Here is a 27,216-nt window from a genome sequence, read left to right as displayed (position 1 = left end):
TTTTGTGTTTGTTTTTTCCCCCTCTATTCAGCTGTACAAGGAAATAGAAATCTGTCAGAAAATTACCCAGCACATTCAGATGGAGAAGTCTGATGCATCCTCTGATATTTATGGTGAGTTTTGTTTTGCCTGTTTTCCTGCCTTGTTTTGCTGTTCCTCCCCAGTCATTTCTAGCAGGTTATTGCTGTTTACTGAGGTACCTGGAAGGTCTCTTGAGCACGGTGAGAGAAGGGCTTGTGACTGCTGAGCCACCCACAGCAGCATTCACCACTCCTTCCTGCTCATCCCACTCCTCACTCACTCCTTCCTCCTTGGGGGGCACGAGGCATCTGAGTGCTGTGGCCAGGCAGCTGCAGAGGGGCCGTGGGGCTCCTTCTCACCTGCCAGGGGCACCCAGGGTGGGTTCCTGCCTGCCCCATCCTTGCTGGGGCTGGGCATGCCTGGCTCCAGGCTGTCCCTGGGTGCTCCAGCCCTCGAGGATGGATGGATTTCAGCAGAATCTCCCATCCCTGTGCAGCTCACACCTGTCAGCTCTCAGGAATTTCAGGTTACAGCCCCCAGCCTGGTGAGTGTGCCCTTTGGCCTGGCAGTTCCAATTCTGGAGAGGATTTTAGAGTTATCTATGCAAGCTCCCCCACAGGAAGCCAATCTGCATCTTTTTGCTGTTTATCTAAATATTCTGCTTTAATGACTGGAATTATTCTGAATCCCCAAGTGCTGATGATACAGCTGCAGGCCTTTGGAACATTGAGCTGTGCTGCAAAGCAGGGGCACTGGCTGGGGCTTGGCTATTGCAGGCCTAAGAAACAAATATTCACCAGCCCAGTGATGGTTCAGGGGTCACATTTATGAAGAGTTGGGGCTCTCATAGCATCTCCTGTTGTTTTATTTTTCTTCTTTTTTCCTAAGTGATAAATGAGGAAAGAAGTGAGATGAGATGAGCTGTGTGAGGTGTAGGATGGATCTGTGCAGTGCTCTGACCCTGCAGCAGGGAATGCTCAAAGCACCCCAAAAAAGCTGCCTTTTCTCTCACTGAGGGAAAATAGCCAAATGTGGTTTGCGTCTAGTTGGCAGAAGGGTTTCTGTGGTCTGCCTGTGTCTCCCTGTGTGTCTGTGCTGAAATCACAGTCCTGGAGCAGTCTGGGCTGGACAGGGCCTTAAACATCACCTCATCCAACACCACACCTCAGGGAGAGCTCGCCTGGGAGCACTCTGTGGCGTTTCTGCTCCCTGTGGCAGTGAGAGGCACTCCTGGAGGGTCTGGCAGTGCTGGATCTCCCACGGGATGCTTTGCTGATGCCTGGGCACAGATGTTCTCCCCTCTTTGGTTGGCACTCTTTTCTTTTTACCAGTGAGGCAAAGAAATCAGAAATCAGTGAGAATCCCTGGATTCCAGCTGATGGAATGCTGGCACGTTCACCAGCAGCTGGTTATGGCAGGGGGCTGAGGGGATTACCTGGAGGTGGGTTTGCTCAAGGCCACGTGCACTCAGGGATGTTTGTTCTCCTGCCATCAGAAGTTTGCAGTGCAGAGAGCAGGCTCTGCCAGGGTCAGCAGCCATCTCTTCCCACCTGTTTGATGGTGATGTTTTTAATGTTCCTGGCAGCAGAGCCAGCTTATGCAATCACTGTGCCTTCCACCCACTCCTGCCCTTCCTCTCGTGTGTGGAGCCCCTGTGGAAGGCACAGGGGATGGAGCTGCACATGCCTGCCGTCCCCCTCTGTGTGCAGCCTGCACAGCCACTGGTGAGGTGTTTGTCACTGAGTGCAGGGCAGGGGAAGCTCTGTCACAGCAGGGCAGGGTCACATTCTGTCTGTGCAGGGTTAACTGTGAGTGTGAGATTGCCACTGCCAGGCTGGTGCCAGCTGCCCATCTCTCATCTCTTACAGCTGATGACAACCTGTGTAATTGCTCCTTATGCCCTTTCTGCCAGCAGTAACTGCAGGATTTATGGCTATGGCTGAAGGATTAATTCAGGAGTAGCCATGTGTGCATTCAGGCTGATGGATTGAAGGAGGCAGAGGTCTTCTCATGGCGGAATCACAGAATCCCAGAATTCTGTGAGTTGGAAGGGGCCTTAAAGCTCATTCCTGCCATGGCAGGGACATTCCCACTGTCCCAGGCTGCTCCAAGCCCTGTCCAGCCTGGCCTTGGGCACTGCCAGGGATCCAGGGGCAGCCACAGCTGTGCCAGGGCCTGCCCACCCTCACAGGGAACAATTCCTTCCCAAAATCCCATCTGAACCTGCTCTCTTTCAGTTTGAAGGCATTCCCCCTCGTCCTGTCACTCCAGCCCCTTGTAAAGAGTCTCTCTCCATCCTTCCTGTGGGCTCCCTTCAGGGAATCTGCAATCCCAAAGCTTCCCTTCTCCAGGCTGAACAGTCCCAGTTCTGTCAGCCTTTCCTTGTAGGAGAGGTGGAGCTTGGGGTCCTTGGACACTCTGATCTCCTCCCAGTGGGAGCCTGAGCTGACCCTCAGCCTGGTTTTAATGTGCAGAGTTTGGCCCAAAACAGCATTTCAGTTTAAAAATGCTGTTAGGAGCTGCTGCTTTGTGCTGACTCCAGCTGCAGCCTTGGGCACACTCTGCTGGTTTTCCAGGGCTTTCCAGGTAGGCTTTGTGGTGGTGACAGCCAATAGCTACTCTGTTTTACAGCTGCTCTTTTAGTGGAGGTTCTTCTCTGTGCCAAGGCTGGTGTGTTGAGTGAGCTTCACAAATTTCACTTGATTCAGCCCCAGGAGCTCACAGGCAGGTTCCAAGTAGCTCAGTAAGTCAGGAAAGGCCATATGCTTCTCACTTGTGAGCTGCCACGTTCTTCCCCCTCTTTCCTTCTCCTTCTTCTTTTGAAATTGTATTTTATTTTTAAATCCTGGATGAAAAAATAACTCTGAGCCATAAGGATCAGCTTGAAAAGAGTCCTATAGTCAGGATGGGCTCCCAGCACATCTGCACTGCCTGGCTGGTGGCTGATTCCATGTCAAAACAAACTGCTCCCCCCAGAGGTTTGTCAATGTTTTTCTAGTCTCTAGGAAAAGAGAGAGCAAATGGTTGCCTGCACTCATTTAGGGAGTAATGAAGTTTCAGAAAGGCAAATGTTCTGCTTTAGATAACTCTCCACTGTAAATAAACGCCCTGCATTTCACTTGGTGGGTGTATTTCCTTTACAGTTGTTATCTCACTGTGTCACCCACAAATGGCAGGAAAAGCCCCCAGCCCAGAGCTCTCAGTGCCATTTGCACTGTTAGAATGAGGCTGTGTCAGCACTTGCACTGCAGGGCTGCTCTGCAGGTCTCTGTGAGCATGAAACGTGTGCCAGGCTGAGACCTGGCACAGGACAGGCTGTGCCAGCAGCAGGGGCAAAGGGAAAAGGACATTTCTACATGAATCTCAAAATGCCAGGGTCAGCACTGTGTTCTAGCAAAGGCAAAAGGGCATTTCTACATGAATCTCCAAAAGCAGAGGTCAGCACTGTGTTCTAGCAAAGGCAAAAGGGCATTTCTACAGACATGAATCTCCAAAAGCAGAGGTCAGCACTGTGTTCTAGCAAAGGCAAAAGGGCATTTCTACAGACATGAATCTCCAAAAGCAGAGGTCAGCACTGTGTTCTAGCAGGAGCTGTTGTGCCCTGCCTCAGTTTGGGGTGGCACATCAGCCGTGGCTCTCGGAGTCCCAAACCAGGGCTCTGTGCAGCTTTGGTCTGCAAACAGCAAAGCCTCCTGGAGTGACCTTTGATGGCAAGAGAGCTGGGGGTCAGTTCCAAGGCTTTGCAGCTGTGGTGTCCTCAGATATGTCTGCAGATAAGGGGTGTATGCACTCAGAAATTCAGCTCAGGCTTTTGTTAGAGCCACTTTGCCGTTGTGAGGGGAGGGAGAGGGGAGGGATTCCTGCCTGCCCATGGCGGGGACAGCCCAGCCTTGGCTGCAGGGCAGTGGCTGGGACTCCCTGGAAGGGGCTGGGCTCCTCTGAGCACTGCCGGTGTCTCTCTCCCCAGGTTTCTCTCTGTCCTCGGTGGAAGAGGAGGGGATTCGCCGCCTCTACGTGAACGGCGTCAAGGACACGGGGCTGGCTTTCAAGAAAGGTAAAGCACCCCCAGAGCCCTCCCAGCTCAGACAAACACAGGGGAAGGGTCTCTGTGCTCCCTGTGGTGGGATTGCTGCGTGTGGTTGTGCTCCCAGCCTTTGCAGGGAGCGTGGCAGCACCTGGGGCGGAGGGCAGCGGGGATGGCCAGGCTGCCATGTGCTCCCAAGGCACGGCTGGGTCTGCTTTAGTGCAGCTTCTCCAGGCTGAGGCCGCTGCATTTCCCATGCACTGACTCCCTGCTGCACAGCTGGAACCCACCCACGTTCTGAACTAGAACGTGAGGGGTGGCAATATCCTCATCTCTTCATAACCACTGGTGTGTGCAGCGCCCTCAGAAACACCCTCAGAGCTCTCTTGGTCAGGGTTTACGTGGCCTTGCAGAGCTGATTCAGCTCTGGCCCTTGCCAAAAGCTGTTCCAAAGGCTGCTGGCCATGCTGCTGCCCCCTTGGGCTGGTGCTGAGCCTGGCACTGTGCTGGGCCAGCCCAGCTGATGGAGAATGCCCTGGCAGCTGTGTCACCTGGGCTGGGCATGAGTGGCCAGAGGGGCACAGGGGAGGCAGGAGCAGTGGTCAGGGAGTGGGGACAGCCTGGAGGTGCACCCAGAAACCCACACAGGTGTGTGTTAAACATGAAAAGACTCTTGCTGTGTCCTGTCCCTCCGCCCTGCAGCATTCCTGGAGGGATAACAGGAGGGATATCCTGCCAAAGCCCTGGACAGGGGCTGGGGGGCTCAGTGCCACAGGGAGGTGACACCTGTGGGCTCCTGTGTGGAGAAAGTGAGGGTCAGGAGAGGGTGGCGGGGGTTTCATCGGGGCTCCCCTGGTTTGCTTTTGGTGGTTTTGGTGCCTGCTGGATGTGTGAGCACGGAGTGCCTCCTGCGGGGCTGCAGTGCAAGCACAGGCACTGGAACAGCTCAGGGATGTGTGGCTGCCCACAGCTGGCCTGGAAAGGCACCTCTGTATGGACAGCAGTCAGCAGGGTACTGGGACAGCATTCCCTGGGGTGGCAGCAGGAAGGCAGGAAACCCTCTGTGCCTCCCGTTATTTACATGCATTGCCTGCATCTGACTGCCCTCCATCAGATGAGATGGTGCATTCCATTTTCAGTCTTTCCTCCAATTAACAGACTTTTACTTTCTCCTGGTAATTTCTGTGATTTATCTTTTTGTTTTTTCTGTTGGGCTGCCTTAGCAGGGAAGGCATTCCTTATTGGAATGGGAGCTCCCTGCTTGCACTGAGATAGATGTGAGGCTTTATCCCAAAGGATCCAAAACAAAGGCTGCAAAGAGTAAATAGAGCCCCAGATCCAATGTTTATGGTTGCAGGCCTATTAGTGTGCTGCTATAATGCCACAGAATCACTAAGTAGAATAAATTAAATAATGTGAAATGCTTGACTTGCCTTGTTTTGTCCCTCTTTCAGCTATGATTTTACAGCCCATTTACTTTGTAGCTACTCTATCCAGTGCATGTGATTCTCCCTGAAACTGCACACCACACTGGGGTTTCTGGGCACAATTACATGCATTTAGGGAGATCTCCATTTCCTAAGGGAGCTCCCTCCTGCAGTGTGGGTCAGTACTCTGTCTCCTGGAGGGCTCATCCAGGTTTTCAGGTCCATGCAGGCTTTCAGGGTGCCAGCACATGGCAGGGATGCTCACCCCTGTGCTGTAAATTCCAGCTCTCATCCCTGTAAAGGCAGGGTGGAGATGGGGCTGGTCCAGCAGCCGGGGCTCTGGCAGTGCTGCTGCCTGCCTGCCTCAGGGGTTATTTGGGATTAATTTGGGATTAAACCCCTCTGCACTCGCTGTTGCTGCTCGGGGAGTGCCCAGCTGGCCGTGGGGAAGGTCAGGATGGCCGTGTCACCTGGGGAAGGTCAGGGTGGCCGTGTCACCTCAGGGAAGGTCAGGAGTGCCGTGTCACCTGGGGAAGGTCAGGATGGCCGTGTCACCTGGGGAAGGTCAGGGTGGCCGTGTCACCTCAGGGAAGGTCAGGATGGCCGTGTCACCTGGGGAAGGTCAGGATGGCTGTGTCACCTGGGGAAGGTCAGGATGGCCGTGTCACCTCGGGAAGGTCAGGGTGGCCGTGTCACCTGGCAGGGCTGCACGCTGCCCTCAGCATCCCTGTCAGGGGAATCAGCTGCTTCCTGCACATCCCCTTCTCCCTGAGGTGCTGCTGCTATAAATAACTGCTGGAAGCAGGCTGGCAGAAGGGCCAGGACTAGCTGGGCAGGGCTCAGATCTGCCTGCTGAGCAGCCCTGTGCTGCCATGGCATTCAGGAAGGGTCACTGTAGGGCACAGTGGCTGTGCCATGAGGAAAAAGGCATCAATTGCTGCTGGCAAATTGTGAGGGATGTCTTGGTTTGGAAAGACAGGTGTCTGTTAAGGAAGGCAGGAGCCCCCCCTGAAATGGAAAATGTAAACCCCCTCCCTCCAAATTGCTATAAATCTTAAATTAAGGGGCTCTCAGGCAAAAAATATGGGAGCAGGAATAACAGTTCTGTACTAGGGAAGAAAATAAAAAGATAAAATGAACTTAAACCAACACTGACAGGGTCAGAACACCAACCTGTGGGTCAGGGTGTTGGCAGCAGTCCCATTGGAATTGTGGCTCAGCCCTCCTGCAGTGTCAGGGCTGGTTCTGCTGGAGCAGGGATCCTGGAGAAGGGTGCAGTCTTCCTCTGAAGATCCAGGGGAAGAGGCAGCTGCTGCTCCTCTGGGAAATCTAGTGGGGAAGCTGTGCTGGTGTTCCAGAATCTGCAGATTATATCCAGGTAGGAATGCTTGGCTGGTGTTCCAGAATTTCCAGATTGTGTCTGGGTAGCAATGTTTGGCTCCTCCCTCTGGGCTCACATCTGCCAATGGGATGCTGCAGTTCTTATCAGCCATGCAGGGACATTCAATAGCTGTTATCAGCAGATGTGGTAAAAAAAAAATAGAATACATCTTGCCTTCCAGTCTGGCACAAGGGGCTCCCTGGGCACTCTGCTGTTAGGGTGGCACCGGAGGAGCAGCCAGGCTCCTCACAGGTCCATCACATCTCAGTGCCATTGCAGGCATTAATGATCATGTCTGGCCAGAAACACCGTGAGAGCTCCGTGCTGTGCGAGTCTGACCCGCTCCTCTGTGTCACAGGGCTGAAGGCTGGGGACGAGGTGCTGGAGCTCAACCAGAGGGCTGCGGAGGAGCTGGACTCGGCGCTGCTGAAGGAGGCGCTGGCGCAGCCCGCGCTGTGCCTCACCGTGCGCACCCACCCCGAGCCAGAGGAGCCCCAGAGGCTGGCACAGCCGCCCCCACGGCGCCCAGAGAACCCCCCCGAGCCCGGGGACAGCGCCCTGCCCTTCGCTGCGGGCACCCAAGGTACGGGGGCAGCACACAAACCGCTCTGGGGGCTCATGCCCTGCTGGGACAGAGGGCAGCACACAAACCGCTCTGGGGCTCATTCTCTGCTGGGACAGAGGGAGGGCAGCACACAAACCGCTCTGGGGGCTCATTCTCTGCTGGGACAGAGGGCAGCACACAAACCGCTCTGGGGCTCATTCTCTGCTGGGACAGAGGGCAGCACACAAACCGCTCTGGGGCTCATTCTCTGCTGGGACAGAGGGAGGGCAGCACACAAACCGCTCTGGGGCTCATTCTCTGCTGGGACAGAGGGCAGCACACAAACCGCTCTGGGGCTCATTCCCTGCTGGGACAGAGGGCAGCACACAAACCGCTCTGGGGCTCATGCCCTGCTGGGACAGAGGGAGGGCAGCACACAAACCGCTCTGGGGCTCATGCCCTGCTGGGACAGAGGGCAGCACACAAACCGCTCTGGGGCTCATGCCCTGCTGGGACAGAGGGAGGGCAGCACACAAACCGCTCTGGGGCTCATGCCCTGCTGGGACAGAGGGAGGGCAGCACACAAACCGCTCTGGGGGCTCATTCTCTGCTGGGACAGAGGGAGGGCAGCACACAAACCGCTCTGGGGCTTATTCTCTGCTGGGACAGAGGGCAGCTACAGCCTGAGCTGGGCACGGGGTCCTGGGCTCACGGGGTACTCTTAGCCCAGCAAAGATCTGTAAAATGTCAGCACCAAGCTGGGTTTACCTGCAGGGAGTTGTATTTTCTGAGTATTTCTGTTGTATTTTCTGAGTCCCACAATGAAGGGAGGAAGGAATGATGAATCCGACTCTATGTTCTTAGAAGGCTAATTTATTATTTTTATGATGCATCTGACTCCGTGTTCTTAGAAGGCTAATTTATTATTTTATGATCTATGTTATATTAAAGAATGCTATACTAAAACTATACTAAACTATATTAAAGAATAGAGAAAGGATACAGACAGAAGGCTAGAAAGATACTAATGAAAACTCGTGACTCTCTCTCCAGAGTGCCGCACAGCTTGGCCCCTGATTGGCCAACAAGTCAAAATAATTCACATGAAACCAATGAAATAATCACCTGTTGGTAAACAATGTCCAAACCACATTGCAAAGCAGCAAAACATAGGAGAGGCAATCAGATAAAATTGTTTTCCTTTTTCTCTGAGGCTTCTCAGCTTCCCAGGAGGAGAATGCTGGGTAAGGGGATTTTTCAGAAAATATGGCAATGACAGCAGTGTGTAAAAGTGATCAGGCTCCCAGCTCTTGGGCAGGCTGTGTGGCTTTCTCCTTACCCGAGAAATCTCCCAGGTTCAGTGTCTTTGGCTCTGTGACTGATGTCCTGCACTATGCGCTTACTCAGTTTTTATGTACCAAATCATTCACCAAGCTGCTGACAATCTGTGCCCACTGGACCACAAAGTAAGTGAGAAGTGTTCTTCTCAGCTTTTCTGGGGAGTCTTTATTTACAATTTAAACATCAAAATGCAGTTTTGCTATGGTAAATGATAATATATATTCATGATCTGAGTAAGGGCAGTTTTCAGTCTATCATGAGGGAAACAGGAAAGGAACATTTTTGTCCTAGCTATAAATAGGGTTGAAATAGCCAGCAGATGCTTTAGCCTCATACTTGGAAATCATCACAATTGAGGAGCTGAGTGGATGTTGAGGGATTGTAGCTGAGTCTGAGGACAGGTGTTGGGTGTAAGGCATAAGCTGTGACTCGTGATTAACCTTCTAAAGGCAGCATAATGTGAAGTGATAGCTCATTCCAAACACAGCTTAGGAAAAAAAATTGCTTTTAAACAAGGAATGTGGTTCTCATGGCTGCCTGAGAAAATCAGAACGTCAACAATCAACTACAGTTGCATCATCACACAAAAGAAATAAGAAAGGAATGACTCGAATTCTGTGACGTAATGGAATTTCATGAAGTAAATGGTGGATATGATGGGAATCTAAGGAGGGAAGGTGACATCAGCACAGGTACCCCACATGCTGGGACAGTCACAGACCCAAGTGCTCCAACCTCTGCTGCCTGGCACAGGGACAGGAAGGGCTGGAGCCGTGCCAGCGAGGGCTGTGCTGGGTATTGGAGGGTGCTGGGCACTGCCCAGGCTCCCCAGGGCATGGGCATGGCCCCACAGAGCTCCAGGGATGCTCAGGCTGGGATTGTTGGGGTGAATGTGCAGGGTGGGACTGTATGATCCTTGTGGGTCCCTTCCTGCTCAGGAGGTTCTGTGGCTCTGTGCTTCTCCCCCTCTGGGGTCAGCCAGGAGCACAGGGGCCCTGTGTGTTTGGTGAGATGCACAAATCACTCACAGGGATGTTTTAAAACACCAAAATTTAGGGGTTGACATGTGCAGGTGACCCCAGTGCCATGGGGAGGGACATTGCTGCTCAGAGAGCCCAGCTGGCCATGAGATCAATCTATAGCAACTGGGAATTGTTTGCCACAAGTTTGGTTCCTGAATTTCTACCTGCTCCTCTAGATCTGGCAACAGAACAGGACACTGGTTGTACCTCTTGCTTCAGTATTTTGGGATCATTTAAAATGCAGGAGAAATCAGTGGCATTAAGAATAAAGTAGTTTCTAGGTAATCAAAATTGTTCTGAGCTGAGTCTGGCTCTGGGGAGTGTGATATTCATGGGAAAAGAGGGAGCAAGGAAAGCTTCCACACAGCTTATGGCAAATCCTTTTGAGGGGACTGCCAAAGGCAACCTCGTGTAAGATGTGGACTGAACCTACACAGGCAGCTACAATTCAATATTTTAATGAAATTTTTCCTTTTCAATTTTCATGGAAGTTTTCCCAGTGAGGCTTTTGTGCTGGAAAATCGAGGTAGTCTCGCACACTTTCACAGCTGGCCACAAGGTGCCCCCATTTGCTGCTCCGCAGCAGCTTCTCACAAGCCTCTTGTGTTTGTGATTGTCACAGAAACCCTGGGTGCTGGGGCATCAGCTTTTCCCTGGGGTCAGAGTGCCCTGGGAGCAGGGAGTGGGAATTGGGATTCCTGTGTTCACACAGAGCTCTCCCAACACTCACATTCCTCCTGGAATATTGGGCTGGATCTGTTCCCCCCAAAAACAAGGGGAATATTTCTTCCAGCCAGCAGGAGGAGTGCAGTGTCCCTGGCGCATGAAATAATTTGGGACGGCTTAGCCCAAGGTGGCAGTGAAATCAAGGCTCTGCACCCAAGAGTGTGACGGGGAGGCAGCAGATCTTCCCCTCCCATTTCCTTTTGGGTTTTATTCAAGCTTTCCTTTTTCTGCTGCTGTGCTTTATCAGGGATCTATTACCTACATGACATTTAAAATGGGGTCTGTGCTTGTATTTGGGGTATTGTGGTGTTATCTTGGATTTTTGTTCATCTTGGATTTTTGTTCTTGGCTCTGCAGCATCTTGCAGAGAGCAGTCAAGTATGAAATACCCACTGACCTATTTTTTTGTGTCCTTGTTGGTTGCAGCTCCATGATTTCTGCTGGATGCTTTTTGATTTCTGGGACACAGATTGAGTCTGTGGCTGAGGAACTGCAGCCCCACCAGCAGGGTGGCAGTGCCAGTGGCACACAGCACCTGTGGGCACAGGGTGACAGTGCCAGTGGCACACACACACCTCATTTTTGTGTGAGGCAAATGATTTTGTGTATTTTCAAAATACGATTTTTTTAAAAATTTTTTTATGAAAATACTTTTTTTTTTTGTTGTTTTTTTTTTTTTTGAGGAAGCTGTCCTGGTGCCTTGCTGCTCAATGGGAGGTGCAGAGGAGCAGAGCAGGGCTGTGTTTGACTCTCTGGAGTGTCTGCCACAGCTCCTGTTAAATCTGACATCTCTCACAGCTCTTCCATCACCTGGAGCTGCCCTGCACATGCTGAGCTTGGGGCTGGAGGTGCAGTTCAGCTCTGTGGCCGTGGTTTCCTCACTGTGTTTGCTCAGCAGCTTGTTCTGGAAGTGACCTTGGGTTTGTATCTGTGATTGATGTGAGAGCTGCCATCCTCTCACCGTGGATGCTTTCCCCATGGAGCTGCACTGCCTTTGCAGAGCCACAAGTTTTGTTCCTTTCATCTCTTTCTGCTTTTCCCGGCTCTGGTTCTCTCCTGTAACACAGCCTGCATAATTTGGCAGAGGGGGATTAGCTCTGGTTGTGTCTGGAGCCCAGAGCAGGTTTTGCTGATTGCCTAAAAGGATCAGTGGGGTCTGTGTGCCCTCCCCACGAGGAGTGTGCTGCTCCCTGGGTGCAGAGAATGAGAGCTGGAAGCTGGAGCACAGTCTTGGATCTCCCCACACCATCAGGAAGGTATTCTGCTCTTGGAAGGGGATTGGGAATGGGATTGATGCCATCAGGAAGGTATTCTGCTCTTGGAAGGGATTGGGAATGGGATTAATACCATCAGGAAGGTATTCTGCTCTTGGAAGGGGATTGGGAATGGGATTGATGCCATCAGGAAGGTATTCTGCTCTTGGAAGGAGATTTGGAATGGGATTAATACCATCAGGAAGGTATTCTGCTCTTGGAAGGGGATTTGGAATGGGATTAATACCATCAGGAAGGTATTCTGCTCTTGGAAGGGATTGGGAATGTGATTGATGCCATCAGGAAGGTATTCTGCTCTTGGAAGGGATTGGGAATGGGATTGATGCCATCAGGAAGGTATTCTGCTCTTGGAAGGGATTGGGAATGGGATTGATGCCATCAGGAAGGTATTCTGCTCTTGGAAGGGATTGGGAATGGGATTGATGCCATCAGGAAGGTATTCTGCTCTTGGAAGGGGATTGGGAATGTGATTGATACCCAGATTTGGTTGTTTCACTCCCTTCTGGCAGTGTGGGGCAGTCTCTGAGGTTTAGGCTTTGCCTGCCCCTGGATTTTGGAGACTTTTAGCATGGGGGATAATGTGAAGCACATAAATCACCTTGCAGAATGGAAAAAGGCTGATAAAGAAAGTGCCCCTTGTTTGGGATGGGTGTTTGAGTCTCCTGGATAGGAGCAGGTGGGTGTTTTAGGGGGTTTGTTGTTTTGTGGCTCAGAGAGCAGCCAGAGGCTGGAGTTATTGACACACAGGGTAAATCTGTGCTGTGAAACTGAAACAAACTGCTGCCGCACTGTGAGAACAGCCACTGGTTTGTATTCCATCCTCGTCCATCACAGGCCCCCTTGGGCTGAGTAATTTGGATTTCAGAACCAGCTGAGGCCAGCAGTGACCCTGATTTCTTCAGGGTTATTTTCACGGGGCTGATTTCAGACTTATTGTAGCCCAGTTGTTATTCTTGATGTGACAGTTCCGGGGCACTTCCTGCAGCAGCCACCGGAGGGCTTTGGGATAAAATTCCATTTTCCATCCCCAGTTCCCCACATTGCTGCGGTGCTGCCTCGCCCTCTGGCGGCCTCTGCTCCTGCACAGGAGGCAGGGCTGGTGTTCCCGATTTCCCATGGAAATTAACGCCTTATTCCCCATTTCCCATGGAAATTGATCGCTTATTCCCGATTTCCCATGGAAATGAATCCCTTATCTCCTGTTTCCCCATGGAAATGAATCCCATCCCCAGCATCCCAGGGCACTCGCTCCTTTCATAGCTCAGTGTTTCAGAGCTAACCAGAATTCTTCTGCAAGGAAGAAAAAAGGACATTCTCCCCTGTTTTACTGTGGATTTATAGGTGAAATGCCACCTTAAATAAAAACTAAATCTGAGACACCATTCCCTAACAACTCCTGTCAAAAATGGTGCATTTAATGACAGAGCCTCTTCAGAGAGGCTTAATGACTCTGTTGTCATAACAGGGCCATTCCCTGGCAGCATTAGGATTAGGGAAGCTTCTGTAAAACTGCCCAAATAGATGATATTGGGGTATTGGTATTTCTATTGTATATTGAAATATAAATTCATTATATATCAATATATAAATATATATATTATTATATATATAATATATTATTATATATATTTATTATATTTTGTATGTGTATATATATATATTTATTTATTTATTTATTTATTTATTATTATATATTGATATTTTTGAAGCTTAGGCACTGAGGTGCAGGATTCCTGGTGTGCATTTTGTGTTAGCAAGGTGCACACTTGGAGCTTTGTGCTGCAGCTGGCAGGGCTTGGCTCGGGGTATTTATTCCCATGGCACTGAAATAAATATATAAATAGTAAGAAATAAATGTATGGCAGCAAGGAGAGGTACCACACGTTGTGGAATTATCATTATTCCTTGAGTTACACCAGCCCTGACAACTGGAAGCAGCAGTTTTGGAAAATTCTAGCCAAGTGCTGGGCTGATGCTGAAGCTTTCCATGATTCTCCAGACCTTTTAGCCCCAGCCTCTTTGCTCCAGTGATAGAAAACTTCCTTCCATTGTGCTGGTTGTGGCCACAAGTGGAGTTGTTTGATGGGCGTTGGTCACACTGTCCCAGGTGTGAGGGGCTCCTGTGAGCTCCCTCTGTGCTGGGCACACACAGGGTCTGACCCCTTTTCCTGCTGCTTTTTTGGGTTTCCCCTTCTCATCATTCCTGCGTGTCCCACAAAGGCAGCAAATGGCAGTGGCCAGAGGAAGGAAAGAGCACACCGACTCTCCTGGCAGAGCTAAATAAGGATGCCCAGAGCAGAAAGCAGGTGATGGAATGATGCTGACAGAAGTGGCCGGGAGCTGGGAGCTTTCCAGGGGCAGGAACGTGCAGCTTTATGGCTCTGGCTGCATTTAACAAGCAGCAGATCAGCCTGCTCAGGGCCCTGCTGGCCAGAGACATCAGGAACAGGCTGGGCACACGTGCTGTGTGTCTGCTCCTGTGGGAGATTCCTGTCTGCTGGCCGAAAGGGCAGGGAATGGGTTAAATGCAGGAAAAGGGGTGGCTTAAAAGTAAACTGAACAAATATCATTACCTTGGTTTGGGCTGGGAAACAGCTGCAAGGTGCATTTCACACAGTGAGAGAAGGGAAATTAATTGCAGTGGAAAGACACAGTCTGGCCCACACAAATTAAGGCACATAGCACTTATTTTCTCTGTTTTTTTTTTTTTTAATGGACACCTGGAAAATTCTTTTTCACACATTAATAGGGAGAGCAGAAAGCTGATAGTGAGATTTGACAAAATCTGGGCAAGGCTCAGAAAACTGAACTTCTTACAGAAAAACACTTCTTCAAATAGATTCTGTGTTGCCAAACAACCCCTCCAGGCACAGGTAAGCCCTCCCTTTTCAGAAGAGGGGCTTGAGCTCTGAGCTACTTTTATGTCCTTTCCATTTCATCAGTGCCCAACTTGCCTCCATCCCAGCGAGCAGAATATGTTCTGAAGTTATTTCCAGATTTCTGAACTCTGGCTTTTTCATATTACCTCTGGACATAACAAAGTGAGAAACCTTGCACAGTCTTGCAATTTATTTTTAATAACGGGGTCTAAAAGCTTGCCTGAACAGTAGCTGAATGTTGGGTCCTGACTCCTGGAAAGGTCTAAAGCTGGGTTTGTTTCCTCAGCAGGTGAGTGTGTCAGGCCAGCAATGCGGGAATCACCGTGTGCCCCGTGAGCCAGGGCAGGCTGGCCAGCACCAAGGGCTGCACTCTCCCAGTTCCCATGTGAAACCAGTGGGGTGGAAAGCTCCTTGGCACTGCTCAGCAGCCAGGCAGTGCAGGCTGGATGTCAGGATTTCAATGTGACATTTCAGCCTTATCTCTGAATCTGTGCTTGCCAGGGAAATGAATGATGTCTGGTTGTGACCTGTTTGTTTGTACACCTGTGCTGCGCGCCCTCCTCGCAGGTCATGGGTGTTGGTGTTCCATGGGAGCTCCACGGCGGCAGCAGGGTTTCCTGGGGGTTTCAGGGGCTTTTGGGGAACTCTGGCCATGTTCTCACTCCTGTGTTGCTCTGGCAGGGCACTCCCTCTGCAGTGACCCCGACAGCTCAGCCGAGGTGGCCCCGGAGGAGGCGGAGGCGCAGGACCTGGAATCATCGGACGAGGCGGAGAAGATGAGCAAGGTGAGGAGGCTCAGTTTCCACCTGTGCTGGGAAAACACTGCTTTTACTGGGGAGGTGTCTGTGGATGATCCTGGATGGAACAAACCACAGCTTTGGTGGTGGCACATCACCCACTGCCTCTTCAGCCAGATCCGTGCCCTTTTTCCAGGGTGGGCTCACATCTCCAGTACCTGTGATAATGTTCCCCACAGTTTGTAAGTGGGCTGGTTTGTCCCCTCCATCCCCAGAGCAGCTCCACTAAACCACGTGGATTATTAGGATTTCCAATTCTTTCTTGATTGCTAGGCTTAGGACACATGTAAATTAAACTGTATTTCCTTGCAGCAGTAGCATCACTCACGTGCACGTGTCTAGCTGCAAACTAATCACAGCCAGTCCCTCTCAAACCGAAGCCAAACTCTGCAGTTACAGCTAAGAGCTTGTGCAAATGGCTCGCTAATTGCCATCGATTCTCCACAGGGGCTGGTGGTGACAGTGGGTGATGATGATCAGTGGCTTCTGAGGCACAATCCAGCAGATTATCGTGATTGCTGTGAGGTGTTTGTGATATAGGTGATGCTGAGATCTTGCAGCTATTTTCCTCCACATTAATGGTGCAATGAGAATTAATCTCAGGCTGTTGGTGTTTCCCCTCGTTTTTTCTGCCCTGTTTAACTGCGTTGCAGTGAGCTCTGGGCTGGTCCCTTGCAGAGAAAGGAAGGAAAAGACCTTGGCCCCTTGTTTCCTGAGCCCTTGTGGCACCCCGGCCTGGACTCGTGTCCTTGATAGCCACACAGTGCAAGGGAAACGTGAACTGCTCGCAGGGAAGGGGAATACACTTTGTTTCTACTTTTATTGAGGAACAGCTTGTGAGTACACGTAATTTCTTCTTCAGTCAGGGGCCATCTTGTTGATACTTTGGGATTTTTAACTGTGAATTTGTTGTTTAGTAAGTGAAGATGTTTGTTGATAGTTTGGGATTTTTAACTAAATTTCTTCTCCTGTAAGTGGAAGTCTTTGTTTGAAACTTTGGGATTTTTAACTGTAATTTTCTTCTTTAGTAAGTGGAAGTGTTTGTTGATAGTTTGGGATTTTGAACTGTAAATTTCTTCTCCAATAAGAGGAGGTGTTTCTTGATAGTTTGGGATTTTAACTGTAAATTCCTTTTCCATTAAGTGGAGATGTTTATTAATACTTTGGGATTTTTAACTGTACATTTCTTCTCCAGGAAGTGGAAGTCTTTTGTTTGAAACTTTAGGATTTTTAACTGTAAATTTCTTATCCAATAAGTGGAGATGTTTGTTAATAGTTTGGTTTTTTTACCTGTAAATTTCTTCTTCTGTCAGTGGAAGTGTTTGTTGATAGTTTGGCGTTTTAACTGTAAACTTATTCTTTAGTTAGTGGAAGTGTTTGTTGATAGTTTTTGAATTTTAGCTGTAAATTTCTTCTCCAGTAAGTGCAAATCTTAGTTGATAGTTGGAGATTTTTAACTGTACATTACTTCTTCAGTCAGTGGAAGCATTTGTTGATAGTTTGGGGTTTTTCAACTGTGAATTTCTTCTCCAATAAGTGGAGGTGTTTATTGATACTTTGATTTTTAACTGTAAACTTCTTCTCCAGTCAGTGGAGGTCTTTGTTGAAACTTTGGGATTTTTAACTGTAAGTTTCTTCTCCATTAAATGGAGATGTTTTGTGATACTTTATGATTTTTAACTATAAATTTCTTCTCCAGTAAGTGGAAATCTTTGTAGGTAGTTTAAGGTTTTTAACTGTAAATTACTTCTTTATTAATTGGAGGTGTTTGGTAATAGTTTGTGATTTTTATCTGTAAATTTCTTCTCCAGTAAGTGGAGATGTTTCTTGATGCTTTGGGATTTTTAACTGTAAATTCCTTTTGCATTAAGTGGAAGTGCTTGTTGATAGTTTAGGATTTTTACCTGTAAATTTCTTCTTTAGTTAAGTGGAACTGTTTGATGATAGTTTGTGATTTTTAACCGTCAATTTCTTCTCCAGTAAGTGGAAGTGGTTGTTGATAGTTTGGGATTTTTAACTGTAAATTTCTTCTTCAGTAAGTGGAGGTGTTTGCTGATAGTTTGGAATTTTACCTGTTAACTTCTTCTTTAGTAAGTGGAGGTGTTTGTTGGTACTTGGTGGTTTTTAGCTGTAAATTTATTCTCCAACAAGTTGAAGCATTTGTTGATACTTTGTGATTTTTAACTGTTAATTTCTTCTCCAGTAAGTGGAGATATTTGTGGGTAGTTTGTGATTTTTAACTGTAAATTTCTTCAGTAAGTGGAAGCATTTGTTGATAGTTTGAGATTTCTAATTGTAAATTTCTTCTTTAGTCAGTGGAACTGTTTATTGATACTTTAGGATTTTTAACTGTAAATTCCTTTTCCAGTAAGTGGAAGCATTTGTTGATAGTCTGGGATTTTTAACTGTAAATTACTTCTCCATGAAGTGGAGATGTTTGTTGATAGTTTGTGATTTTTAACTGTCACTTTCTTCTCCAGTAATTGGCAATGTTTGTTAATAATTTAGGGTTTTGAACTGTGAATTTCTTCTTCAGTAAGTGGAAGCGTTTGTTGATAGTTTGTGATTTTTGGCTGCGGATTTCTGTATTCAGTGGAGGTGTTTGTTGGTGTTTGGGGCTCTCTGCCTGTAAACCCGTGGGATGCTCGCGTGCTGTGACAGAGTGTGTTCTGTCAGAGCAGGCTGTGGCAGAGCAGCCAGCACAGCTCCTGGTCCCTGCTCTCCATGGCTGTTCCTGGGGGTTTGCCCCCATCTCCCAGGGGCTCAGAGCTGGAACTGCCTGCACAAGGCACAGGGATTACCCGATGAGCCCTGCAGCTCGGCAGATGGAGTCGAACTGAGAAATAAATGGGTGTTAGCAGCGTTAATGCTCAATGTTCCCTCCTGCAGGAGTAGCTCCCAGCTCTAAGGAACCCTGCTTTCCAACAGGAGGAGCTCCTGCCTGCCTGGCTGTGAAATGTTGACATCACTGAGTGTTTCCTTTGGGATACAGAAATATGGCTCTGTATTTGTGGGGAGTGAAGGGGATTTTTTTTTTCTTCTGTTTCAAACTGCTTGGAATGTTCTCCCACAGTGAAGGACACAAGGACCTATGGAATATGTCTAACATTCTGAATCTGGCAATCTCAGGGGTGCTGCTGTCCCTGCTCTGTACTCAGTGCCTTCCTTGCTGACTGTAGAAACCCCCAAATTATCCTGCACTGCTTATAGAAAATCCCAGTGTTTGGTAGTGGGGAAGGAAAAAGCTCAGCTGAGGGTTTTCCTAATCCCTTGGCTTCTCTGTGTGCTTGGGAAGCTGATGTGCATGGGAAGGAGGATTCTTGCAGTGTGTGCTTTCCCATGGGAAGTCACAGACAGGAGGAGGAAAACAAAGGTGTTTTCCTGTCCCTGCACTCCCACACCTTTCCATGCTCCTGGGATTATGGCACAGCAGATTAAGGTGGTGTCCTCAGGGCTGTTTCACAGGGGTTAGTTATTTCTGTCCACGGGGAAGGCTCTGCCCTCGTGCCACCTTCCCCTTTATCCCATCCTGCTCCCAGCCCTGCATGGTGGAGCTCAGGAGAGACTTTTCTTATTTTCCTGCCCTTTTTGGGTGCAGCAGGGCAGGAGCAGTCCCATCCATTCCCTGCTGGTCAGCAGGGGGATGTTCCCATTTTAGCAGCATCAGAGCTCCCCAGGTGAACACAGAGGCAGCATCAGGAGCTGGGGATCCCAGAGCAGTCCTGCAGGGCTCCATCCCTGCCCGGGGAGCGCTGCAGACAGGGACAGCTTCCCAGGAGGCTCCCTGGCTCTGCAGGCAGCACAGAGATCCTGGGGCACATGAATGATTGATGGGAAGGGAAGAGGAGAGCAGCCAGGTGCTGCAGCCGCCTCCCCTGCTCCCGTAGCACAGGCTCTGTGGGAAGGTAAGTGGGGGAAATCCCACCAAGAGCTGCCCTTGGGCCCTTCTCCTTTGCCAGGCAGGGGGCAGGGGGCTGTGTGACACAGGAGACACTGCAATGTGCCCTTCCTCCTCCTCCTCCTCCTCCTCGTGGTGCCCTGTCCCTTCCCCCAGCCCAGCATGTGTGCACGTGGGTGTGTGTTTCCTTAGGAGTGCTGCTTTGGTTCTTAATCTGCAAAAGCCTCCGAGCTGTGGTGGTGCTGGAGGATTTGGGGGTGCAGCAGGAGCCCTGAGGACTCCTCCCTTTTCTGAGAAGCTTGTCTTGTGTATATCCTAAAGGCCTGATAATGCAGAGCTTTCTTCTGCATTGCTGCTATCAAAGCAAGGATTCCATTATATGGAATGAGGGAAGCTGAGGTGTCTGTTCTGGTAAAATACTAGAAACCCTTCTCCAGGGTGGGCTGAGGTGTCAGTGGTGTGGGATGGCTGCTGCTCTCTGGACTCACTCCATATCTAATTTCACCTCTTATCTCTTGGGGTGACATCCATGTGAAGGGTGGCGAGCAGGGCGCTTTCCAGGTGCAGCTGGCCCTGCCCTGAGCTTTTCTACACCTTGGTTTTGCTCTGGGGTGGCCTTCTGCCTTTCCTTTCTGTCCCTATTTCATGTGGGGGCCAAGGAGAGGGAGAAGAGTGGGGGAAAGGAAAGCCTGCTCTCTGCCACCTTTTCAGGCTTGTTTTCATCCAGCACCAAATTTCAGGCTGTTTATGAAACAGGGGAGGGCATGTTCCTGTGCCAGCCTCAATTCAACAGCATCAGAAACATGTCACACCTGTAATTCCTTCAGTGGTTACTTGCCCCTGTGGTGACCTGATTATTTTCAATATTGGGGTTCCAAGGGGGCACCCAGAAAACCGAATGTATGAGTGGCCGATGCTGCAGGTTGCCAGTACTGAATCTCAAAATCAGTCTTTGTGCATTTTCTTTTCCTGTCGTGGCCCTTTGAATGTAACTGGGGCTGTGCTGTACGGAGTGTCAGCAGTTCAGACTGCTGCAGGACCCTGGTTTCTCCTGTTTCTGGTTGCAGATGTGCCTGTGGCAGTCAGGGCCAGTTACCTGGCAGCAGTGCTGCCTGGCTCTGTGTGTGCCCGCCCGTGCCTCTTGGAGGGATTTTTTTTTTCCCCAAGAAAAGTAGGTCGGCTGCTCTCTGCAGCATTACTCGAGACCAGCGTAAGTCTCCAAGCCTTGAGCGTGTTGCAGTAGCCGTGAAAGGATTAGGAGGGGGATTTGCGGGGTCGCTTTCCCGGCGGCAGAACCGGCTCTTTGAAGTTCCTTTCTTTCGGTATTGCCGGGCCGTGCCGAGCCGCAGGCAGCGCTATTCCCGCTGTTCCCGACAGACATTCCCGACAGACAGACAGACATCCCCGGCTGCCCGGGCTCCGCAGCTGCCTGCCCAGCAGCGCCCGGCTCTGGCCTCGCACGGCTCGGCACGGTGAGCGGATGGCACGGGAGGGGAGCTGGGGAGGTGGCACCAGCCCGGGTGCCAGGGAGGATATGGGCGCTGTCCTGCCCCGCTCACACGCGGAGGGAGCAGCCCGGGGGAAGAGGGAGCGTCTCGGGAGGAGCAGGAGCATCTCGGGTAGCCTGAGAGGAGCAGGAGCATCTCGGGGTGCCTGGAAGGAGAGGGAGCAGCTCAGGAGGAGAGGGAGCATCTCAGGGTGCCTGGGTGGAGCAGGAGCATCTCAGGGTGTCGGGGAGGAGCGGGAGCATCTCGGGGTGTCGGGGAGGAGCAGGAGTGGGAGCATCTCAGGGTGCCTGGGAGGAGCAGGAGCATCTCGGGGTATCTGGGAGGAGCGGGAGAGCATTTCGGGGTGCCTGGGAGGAGCAGGAGTAGCCCAGGAGGAGCCGGAGTATCTCGGAGAGCCTGGGTGGAGCAGGAGCAGCCCGGGAGGAGCGGGGGAGCCGCCAGGGATGCGCGGCTCCGAGAGCGCGGTGCCCGCTCGGTGATAGCCCCAGGAGCGCGGTGCCCGCTCGGTGCCCGCCCGGTGCCAGCCCCGCTCGGAGCGCGGTGCCCGCCCGGTGCCAGCCCCGGGAGGAGCTCGGTGCCCGCCCGGTGCCAGCCCCGGGAGGAGCGCGGTGCCCGCCCGGTGCCAGCCCCGGGAGGAGCTCGGTGCCCGCTCGGTGCCAGCCCCGGGAGGAGCTCGGTGCCCGCCCCGCGGCGCTGCCCTGCGGCGATGTCGGCGCTGCGGAGGGGGAGCCGGAGGGTGCGGAGCGAGAGCGCCGGCAGGGACGGGGACTCCCTGCTGCGGATGCTGTACCTGGTGAGCGCTCCCGGGGGATGGATGGGCTCGGGAGCGGCGCTCGGGGGTTGTCAGGCTGTTCCCTGTGCCCTGCAGAGGCGCTGGCAGCGCTGCTGGAGGGATGCGGCTCGGTGGGCTTTGTCTGGGCGGGCACTGCTGCTCCGGGTGTGCACAGTGCGGTGCCTGATGCCCGAGCACTGGATGTGTGTGCATGGCAAACTCAGCAGGAAATGGCTTACAGCACTACCCCTCTGCAGGCAGCAGCTGTGGCTGTGATGTCCTTGATCCTCCTCCATGGGAAGGGTGCGAGCCTGGCTCCTCTGCTGAGCCCCTTCCCGAGGAGGGGTTGATGATTGTGAACTCCGCTTCCCAGCTGGGCAGCCCTCGGGCTCATTTTCAGCCTTTGAAGGGATTGCCTGCGGGATTGCGCCTCAATGTGATGCCGTAATTCCCCGTGAGAAATCCTGGTTTAGAGCTGTCATTGTCACTGCTGGCAGAGCCGCTGCAGGGAGATAAAAGGATCTGTTTCTCTTCCAGACCTTCCCTACTTAGCCACTTTCTGTGGGAAAACGGGGACAGAGGGGTTTTTGTGAAATCTGCTTGAGGGTTTTCACCAAAATAGCTGTGCCCTGTAGCCCCCGTGTGCAGTGTGTGCCTGCTTTGTGTCTGCAGATGGATTTTTTAAAGGGAATACCAGGTAGACAGGATTGTGCTCAGGGATGAAGCACAGCAGTTGTTGCAGGTGGAGTCGAGCATTTCAGTTCTAGGAGAGAAACAACAGTATTTTTATTGATATGGACTGATAAGGTAACCAGGTTTGCTGGTCAGTATGATGGTGGTTTAACAAGGCTTGGTGGCAAGGCTCACTTGGTTGTTTACTGCAGCCTCCCATTGAGGGATGAGGGTCGGAAAGGACCCTCTGAGGTGCTGAATTCAGAGGGGTTTAGGTGCAGCTGGATCTGCTCTAGTGCCAGACTCGGTCAGTGGTTTGTGTCTCAAGGATTGTGTGTGCACAGCCAATGCTGTCCATCCCCTGGCTAAGAACACAAAGTTCAGCACGTCCTGATCGCTTCCCAGGGCTCTGTGGTGGGCAGGAGCCCCCAGCCTTGAGGAGACACCTCAGAGACCTTCCCTCTCGGGTGTGCTCACACAATACAGCAGTTTGGTCAGTGCACAGGCACAGAACAGGTTTGTGTCCGTGACTGTGTCCTGGCGGTGTGGGGTGTGTGGGCAGCTCCCCAGAGATGTGGGGCAGGGCAGTGCTGCAGCCCTCGGGCGGTTTATGGAGCGTGCACAAGTGCAGATAAGGCTTTGGGAAGTGCTCCACGCTTCCTTCCTGCCATGTGGGTGTAGCTGCTCCTGCTGGGGCACAGCACATGCCTCTGTGAGTTATTTCAGCCTCAGTGCTGAGCTGGTGTTTCACACCCCGAGCGCATTTTCGCTCTCTCTTTCTGGGTGACCCATCTTCCCCTGCAGGAGCTGCACAGGATGGGGGGAATGCAGAGTGGCAGGCAGGAACTGCTTTAACACTTGGTTTATTTGGGGGTTTGGTTCCAGATTTTGCTTTATGCAGTAGAACTGGATTTATTTGCACATTTGGATATTAAAGCAAAACACCACTGGACACATCTGCCTCAGGTAATGCTAGCAAAGCCAAACACTGCTGAGCAAAGCCTGCCTGTGCTGGGGCTCTGCAGTCTCAGGTTGTCACATCTGAGCTGTCAGTTCTCTCCCAGCAGAGCAGGGCGCTTGGGAAGGTGTTTTAACCTGTGCTGGAGCCAGGTTTCATCCACTGCCCTTGGTGGATTTGGGACTGTTGGGATCAAGGTCACGCCTGCTGAAATCGGATCTAATCCAAAAGTTTGGGTGGGCTTTATACTTAAAAAGCACAAGAAGTATAGCTGGAACCTTGCTGAGAAACAACAGGAATTATTGAATAATTAAGATTAATAAATCTCAAATCTCAGTGACACATGCCAGGAGCAGAGTGAGTTGGGGATGGACTGGTCCAACTCACTGCTTCGTCCTGCCTTCAACCTGCGAGGTTTTTCCTTTCTTCCACACCTGAGTTAAACCTCAGAAACTGAAGGTGAATATTTTCCCTGGAATGAAGCGTGTCCAAAAGGCATTTTTGTATAGACAGCCAGTTCCTGGCTCACAATAGTGTCCTGAAGAAAATGATCCTTTGTGCAATGAGCATCTTTGCTCATGTGCTGTGCAGTGGGAGCTCAGGGGAGCATTTGCAGCCCCAAGAGACCTCTGAGGGAAGGGGGTGGAAATCTTTCCTTGTCCTAGCATGGACTGTAGGTGCATGGAGAGGAAATAGCTCTGTGTGAGCAGACTGCAGGATTAAAAACCATGGAGATCACAGCTACCAGTGGGTGGGAGTGAAGTGATGTCCCAGGGGCAGAGCTTTGTCTCCACACTGCAAGGTGAGGATGTGCTTTATTTTCTCTCTCTCTCTTATTTCTTGGGTTAGATTTTTCTCCTCTGCTCTCTTCTCTGGTTGAACAGGCTGATTTTGGGTCAGTTGTTCTACAGAATTACCCGTGTTGGAGAACACCTCTGAGACCATGGAGCCCAAGCTGAGCCCAATGCCCACCCTGTCACCCAGCCCAGAGCTCTGAGTGCCACCTCCAGGAATCCCTTGGACACCTCCAGGATGGGCACCCCAAACCTCCCTGGGAACCCTTTCCATGCGGAAATTGCTGACGTCGGGGCTGTAGAGAAATCCCTGAGCCTGGACTGAGGTGCTCTGGCAGGATGGTCAGCTGTGGCCCCTGGAGCAGCTCTTTCCCCCCAGGTCTCTGGGGGGGATGGAGGCAGCCCACGGTGCCTTGGCAATCCTGGAAGCCTGGAGCTGTCATCACTGACACCAGAGACTATTCCTGCTCCAAACTCTTCAGTGTAATGAAAGATGGGAGGAAATGATCTAACACGAGGGGGTGAAGTGAGGATAACTGGCTTTTTATATAGGCAGCTGATTAAATATTAAAGGAAGCAGGGAGAGGGAGCAGCTCTGGGAATTGGCACTTATGGGGAAGAAGTTCCCATTTGCAGACACAGCCTGGGGACACAGCTGCTTGCCCAGGGAGCTTCTGCTTGGAGCCTGGAGGGAATTTAGCTGGGAGGCTCTGCTTCCCCATGGCCCAGCCTGAGTGGTTTGTGCCTCTGTGTCAGCTGAGCTGTTCCCAGCACTGCTGCAGGCCTGGCTGGGGAGCTGCCAGGGGCTGGCCTGTGACTTTTGTTTGCACAGGCATTTTTGGTTCCCTGTTCTTGGGCTTCTCTGTGAGTTTGTCAATCTTAAGTGCTGGACGAGCCTGCTTTAATTAAAATTCACATGTGTGTTGAGACCAGGAATGGAGCTGAGCAGCGCTTCAATTAATTTGAATTCTGCAACTCCTTTTTTTTTTTTTCCCTTTATCCCAGTCACAGAGAGGCAGAATAGGCACTTGTGCCTGTTGAGAAGTCCCCAAGCTGCAGCTGCTGAGCTGCAAACCCTCCTCAGCCCCTTTGTTCCTGTGACTCTTACTTGCAATATTACCGCTGCTCTTTCCTCTCCCTTGTCTCCCAAGAGCACGGAGCAGGTGGCAGCTTTCTGCCGCAGCCTGCATGAGATGAACCCCTGCGAGTGCAGTGCTGCCCCCCAGGACTGCGCCGGGCCCCAGCTGAGCACCATGAGGCAGCTGACGGACGCAGACAAGCTCAGGAAGGTCATCTGTGAGCTGCTGGAGACCGAGCGCACCTACGTCAAGGTGAGGCCTCAGCCTCAGGGCTCTCCTGCTTTCTGCCTCGCCCCTGGGGCTCTTGCTGAGCTTGCACTCAGTTCTGGGAGATAAATATGTTTTAAATATAATGTATGTAATGCCTGAAATATCGCTGAAACCACGGAGATGAGGCATTTCCAAATGGCTCGGCTCTTGGGCCTAGCTGGTGTGCAGTTACTGCTCGCTGAGATCTGGTTCTGCAACTAGAAATGTGTGAATGTTTCCTTTTCCTGTCTTAAATTGTGCAAAATCCAGCTATTTTGTGTTGTGTGTGAAAAGGGAAAATCCTCAGATTAGGTAAGCATAATTTCCCACCTCAGTCAATACCCAGAGGGACCAACATGGGAATCTTTCTGTGAATTTTTAGGATTTAAATTGTCTGATGGAGAGATACCTGAAGCCTCTACAGAAAGAAACCTTCCTCACACCAGATGAGGTATGCCAACCCATGTTTGTCTGAAATTAATTTCACTGAGTTCCATTTCCCTCAAATAATGGATTGAGTGGAGCATCAAGGTGCTGCTCAGTGATGTCTGCAGCTTGTTTTTTCCTGGCATCCCATTGTTTTACAATTGCACTGAGAATTGCTGCGGTTGTAGAAAACACAATTTAGCCTCAAAGTGATATTTTCAGCATTCTGCTTTTTGTCTCCTTTTATTAGCTGGATGTTCTGTTTGGGAACCTGACTGAAATGGTAGCATTCCAGGTAGAGTTCCTGAAAACGCTGGAAGATGGAGTAAGGCTGGTTCCAGACCTGGAAAAGCTTGAAAAAGTTGAGCAATTTAAGGTAATAATTGTTTCGTTTTATCTATTAAAACCACATTTTTCGCATTATCTCATTGTTTAAATTTTGAGGAGACCTTTAACACTCTCCATCTATTTTTCTGACTATTGTTACTGTTCATGTAAAAACCTGCATCTTCTTCCATTTAAGATTATTTTCAACTGCTGCTGGTGCTGCTGCAAAATGATTCTGCTGCAATTGTAGTTTATGCTACATTTAGCCGTGTAGAGCACTAGCAACCATGTGCTTTTAGGTTCTATTCTTGCCCTTCTGCCAGATTTCTTGCCTTCAGCTGTCAGGAAATGCTAGAAATGGAGAGTTACATAAAATCTTTGCCCTGACAAGTCTCATGTTCAGAAGCCCTCTGGGGCTACAGATCAGAGCAATACATGGAGTTTTGTATTTCCACTTCCAGTCCCTGGTGGCAAACACTTGTGCCTTTCAGCAGGTGTGCATCTGCGCAGGTAGAAATGGAAACTGCAGCTCTGTAAACTTCACTTCAAACCCAGGGAGATGTGGAGACAGATTTCATTTTGTGTCTGATGCAGTGGTACTGGAGGCCTGGCAAGGAGGTGATAGAATGTTTTTCCTTTGGGGAATTCCACTCTGGCTCCCAGCACTGCTCACCTTGGTAAAGGACAGGAATAATAACAACAATAATAATAATAGTAATAATAGTAATAAATGGTGATGATGATGATAATAATAGTGTCTCTGGCCCCTGTGTGCTCTGAGCTGCAAGAGAGGAGTTCCAGTGAAGGATCCTTCCAGAGAAAACTCCATCTCCTGAGTGCTGCTGTTTCCCACAAAGCTGCACCGAGCTCACTTTCAGTTCTGCCCCTGGGCCTGTCTGAGAGCAGCTGGCTGTGAAGGAAATGGGGGTTCGGTGCTTTCAGTTCTGCAGTTTGGTTCCCCTGTCCCCCTGACTGTCCCCAGGCTGCCCACGCGTGGTCTCAGCCCCTCACCAGGTGCTGGCTGGTTCCCAAGACATTTTGGGACTGTGTTTGACCCCGAACACCAGCTCATTTCCAGGCAGCTGAACCCTTGGTGT

At 50.7% G+C, this 27,216-nt stretch overlaps 1 protein-coding gene across 5 annotated transcripts in view; it reads left to right on the top strand.

Annotated features, from left to right (window-relative positions):
• TIAM1 (TIAM Rac1 associated GEF 1) overlaps positions 1 to 27,216 on the top strand; it is a 143,732-nt gene that overhangs the window by 104,863 nt on the left and 11,653 nt on the right. For all 5 annotated transcript variants that reach the window (XM_054270207.1, XM_054270203.1, XM_054270204.1 and 2 more), the window contains 7 exons: positions 32 to 113; positions 3,989 to 4,075; positions 7,212 to 7,436; positions 15,321 to 15,424; positions 25,190 to 25,369; positions 25,749 to 25,817; positions 26,043 to 26,168. In XM_054270207.1, coding sequence (XP_054126182.1) covers positions 32 to 113; positions 3,989 to 4,075; positions 7,212 to 7,436; positions 15,321 to 15,424; positions 25,190 to 25,369; positions 25,749 to 25,817; positions 26,043 to 26,168 — 873 coding nt within the window. The remainder of the gene's footprint in view (positions 1 to 31; positions 114 to 3,988; positions 4,076 to 7,211; positions 7,437 to 15,320; positions 15,425 to 25,189; positions 25,370 to 25,748; positions 25,818 to 26,042; positions 26,169 to 27,216) is intronic.

This window comes from Melozone crissalis, unplaced genomic scaffold (genome assembly GCF_028551555.1).
Source record: "Melozone crissalis strain CALT ecotype California unplaced genomic scaffold, PUWL_Pcris_2 ptg000009l_1, whole genome shotgun sequence".
Taxonomy (NCBI): Eukaryota; Metazoa; Chordata; class Aves; order Passeriformes; family Passerellidae; genus Melozone; species Melozone crissalis.
Note: the sequence above shows the minus strand (reverse complement) of the source record. Positions and strands in the feature narration are given on the sequence as shown.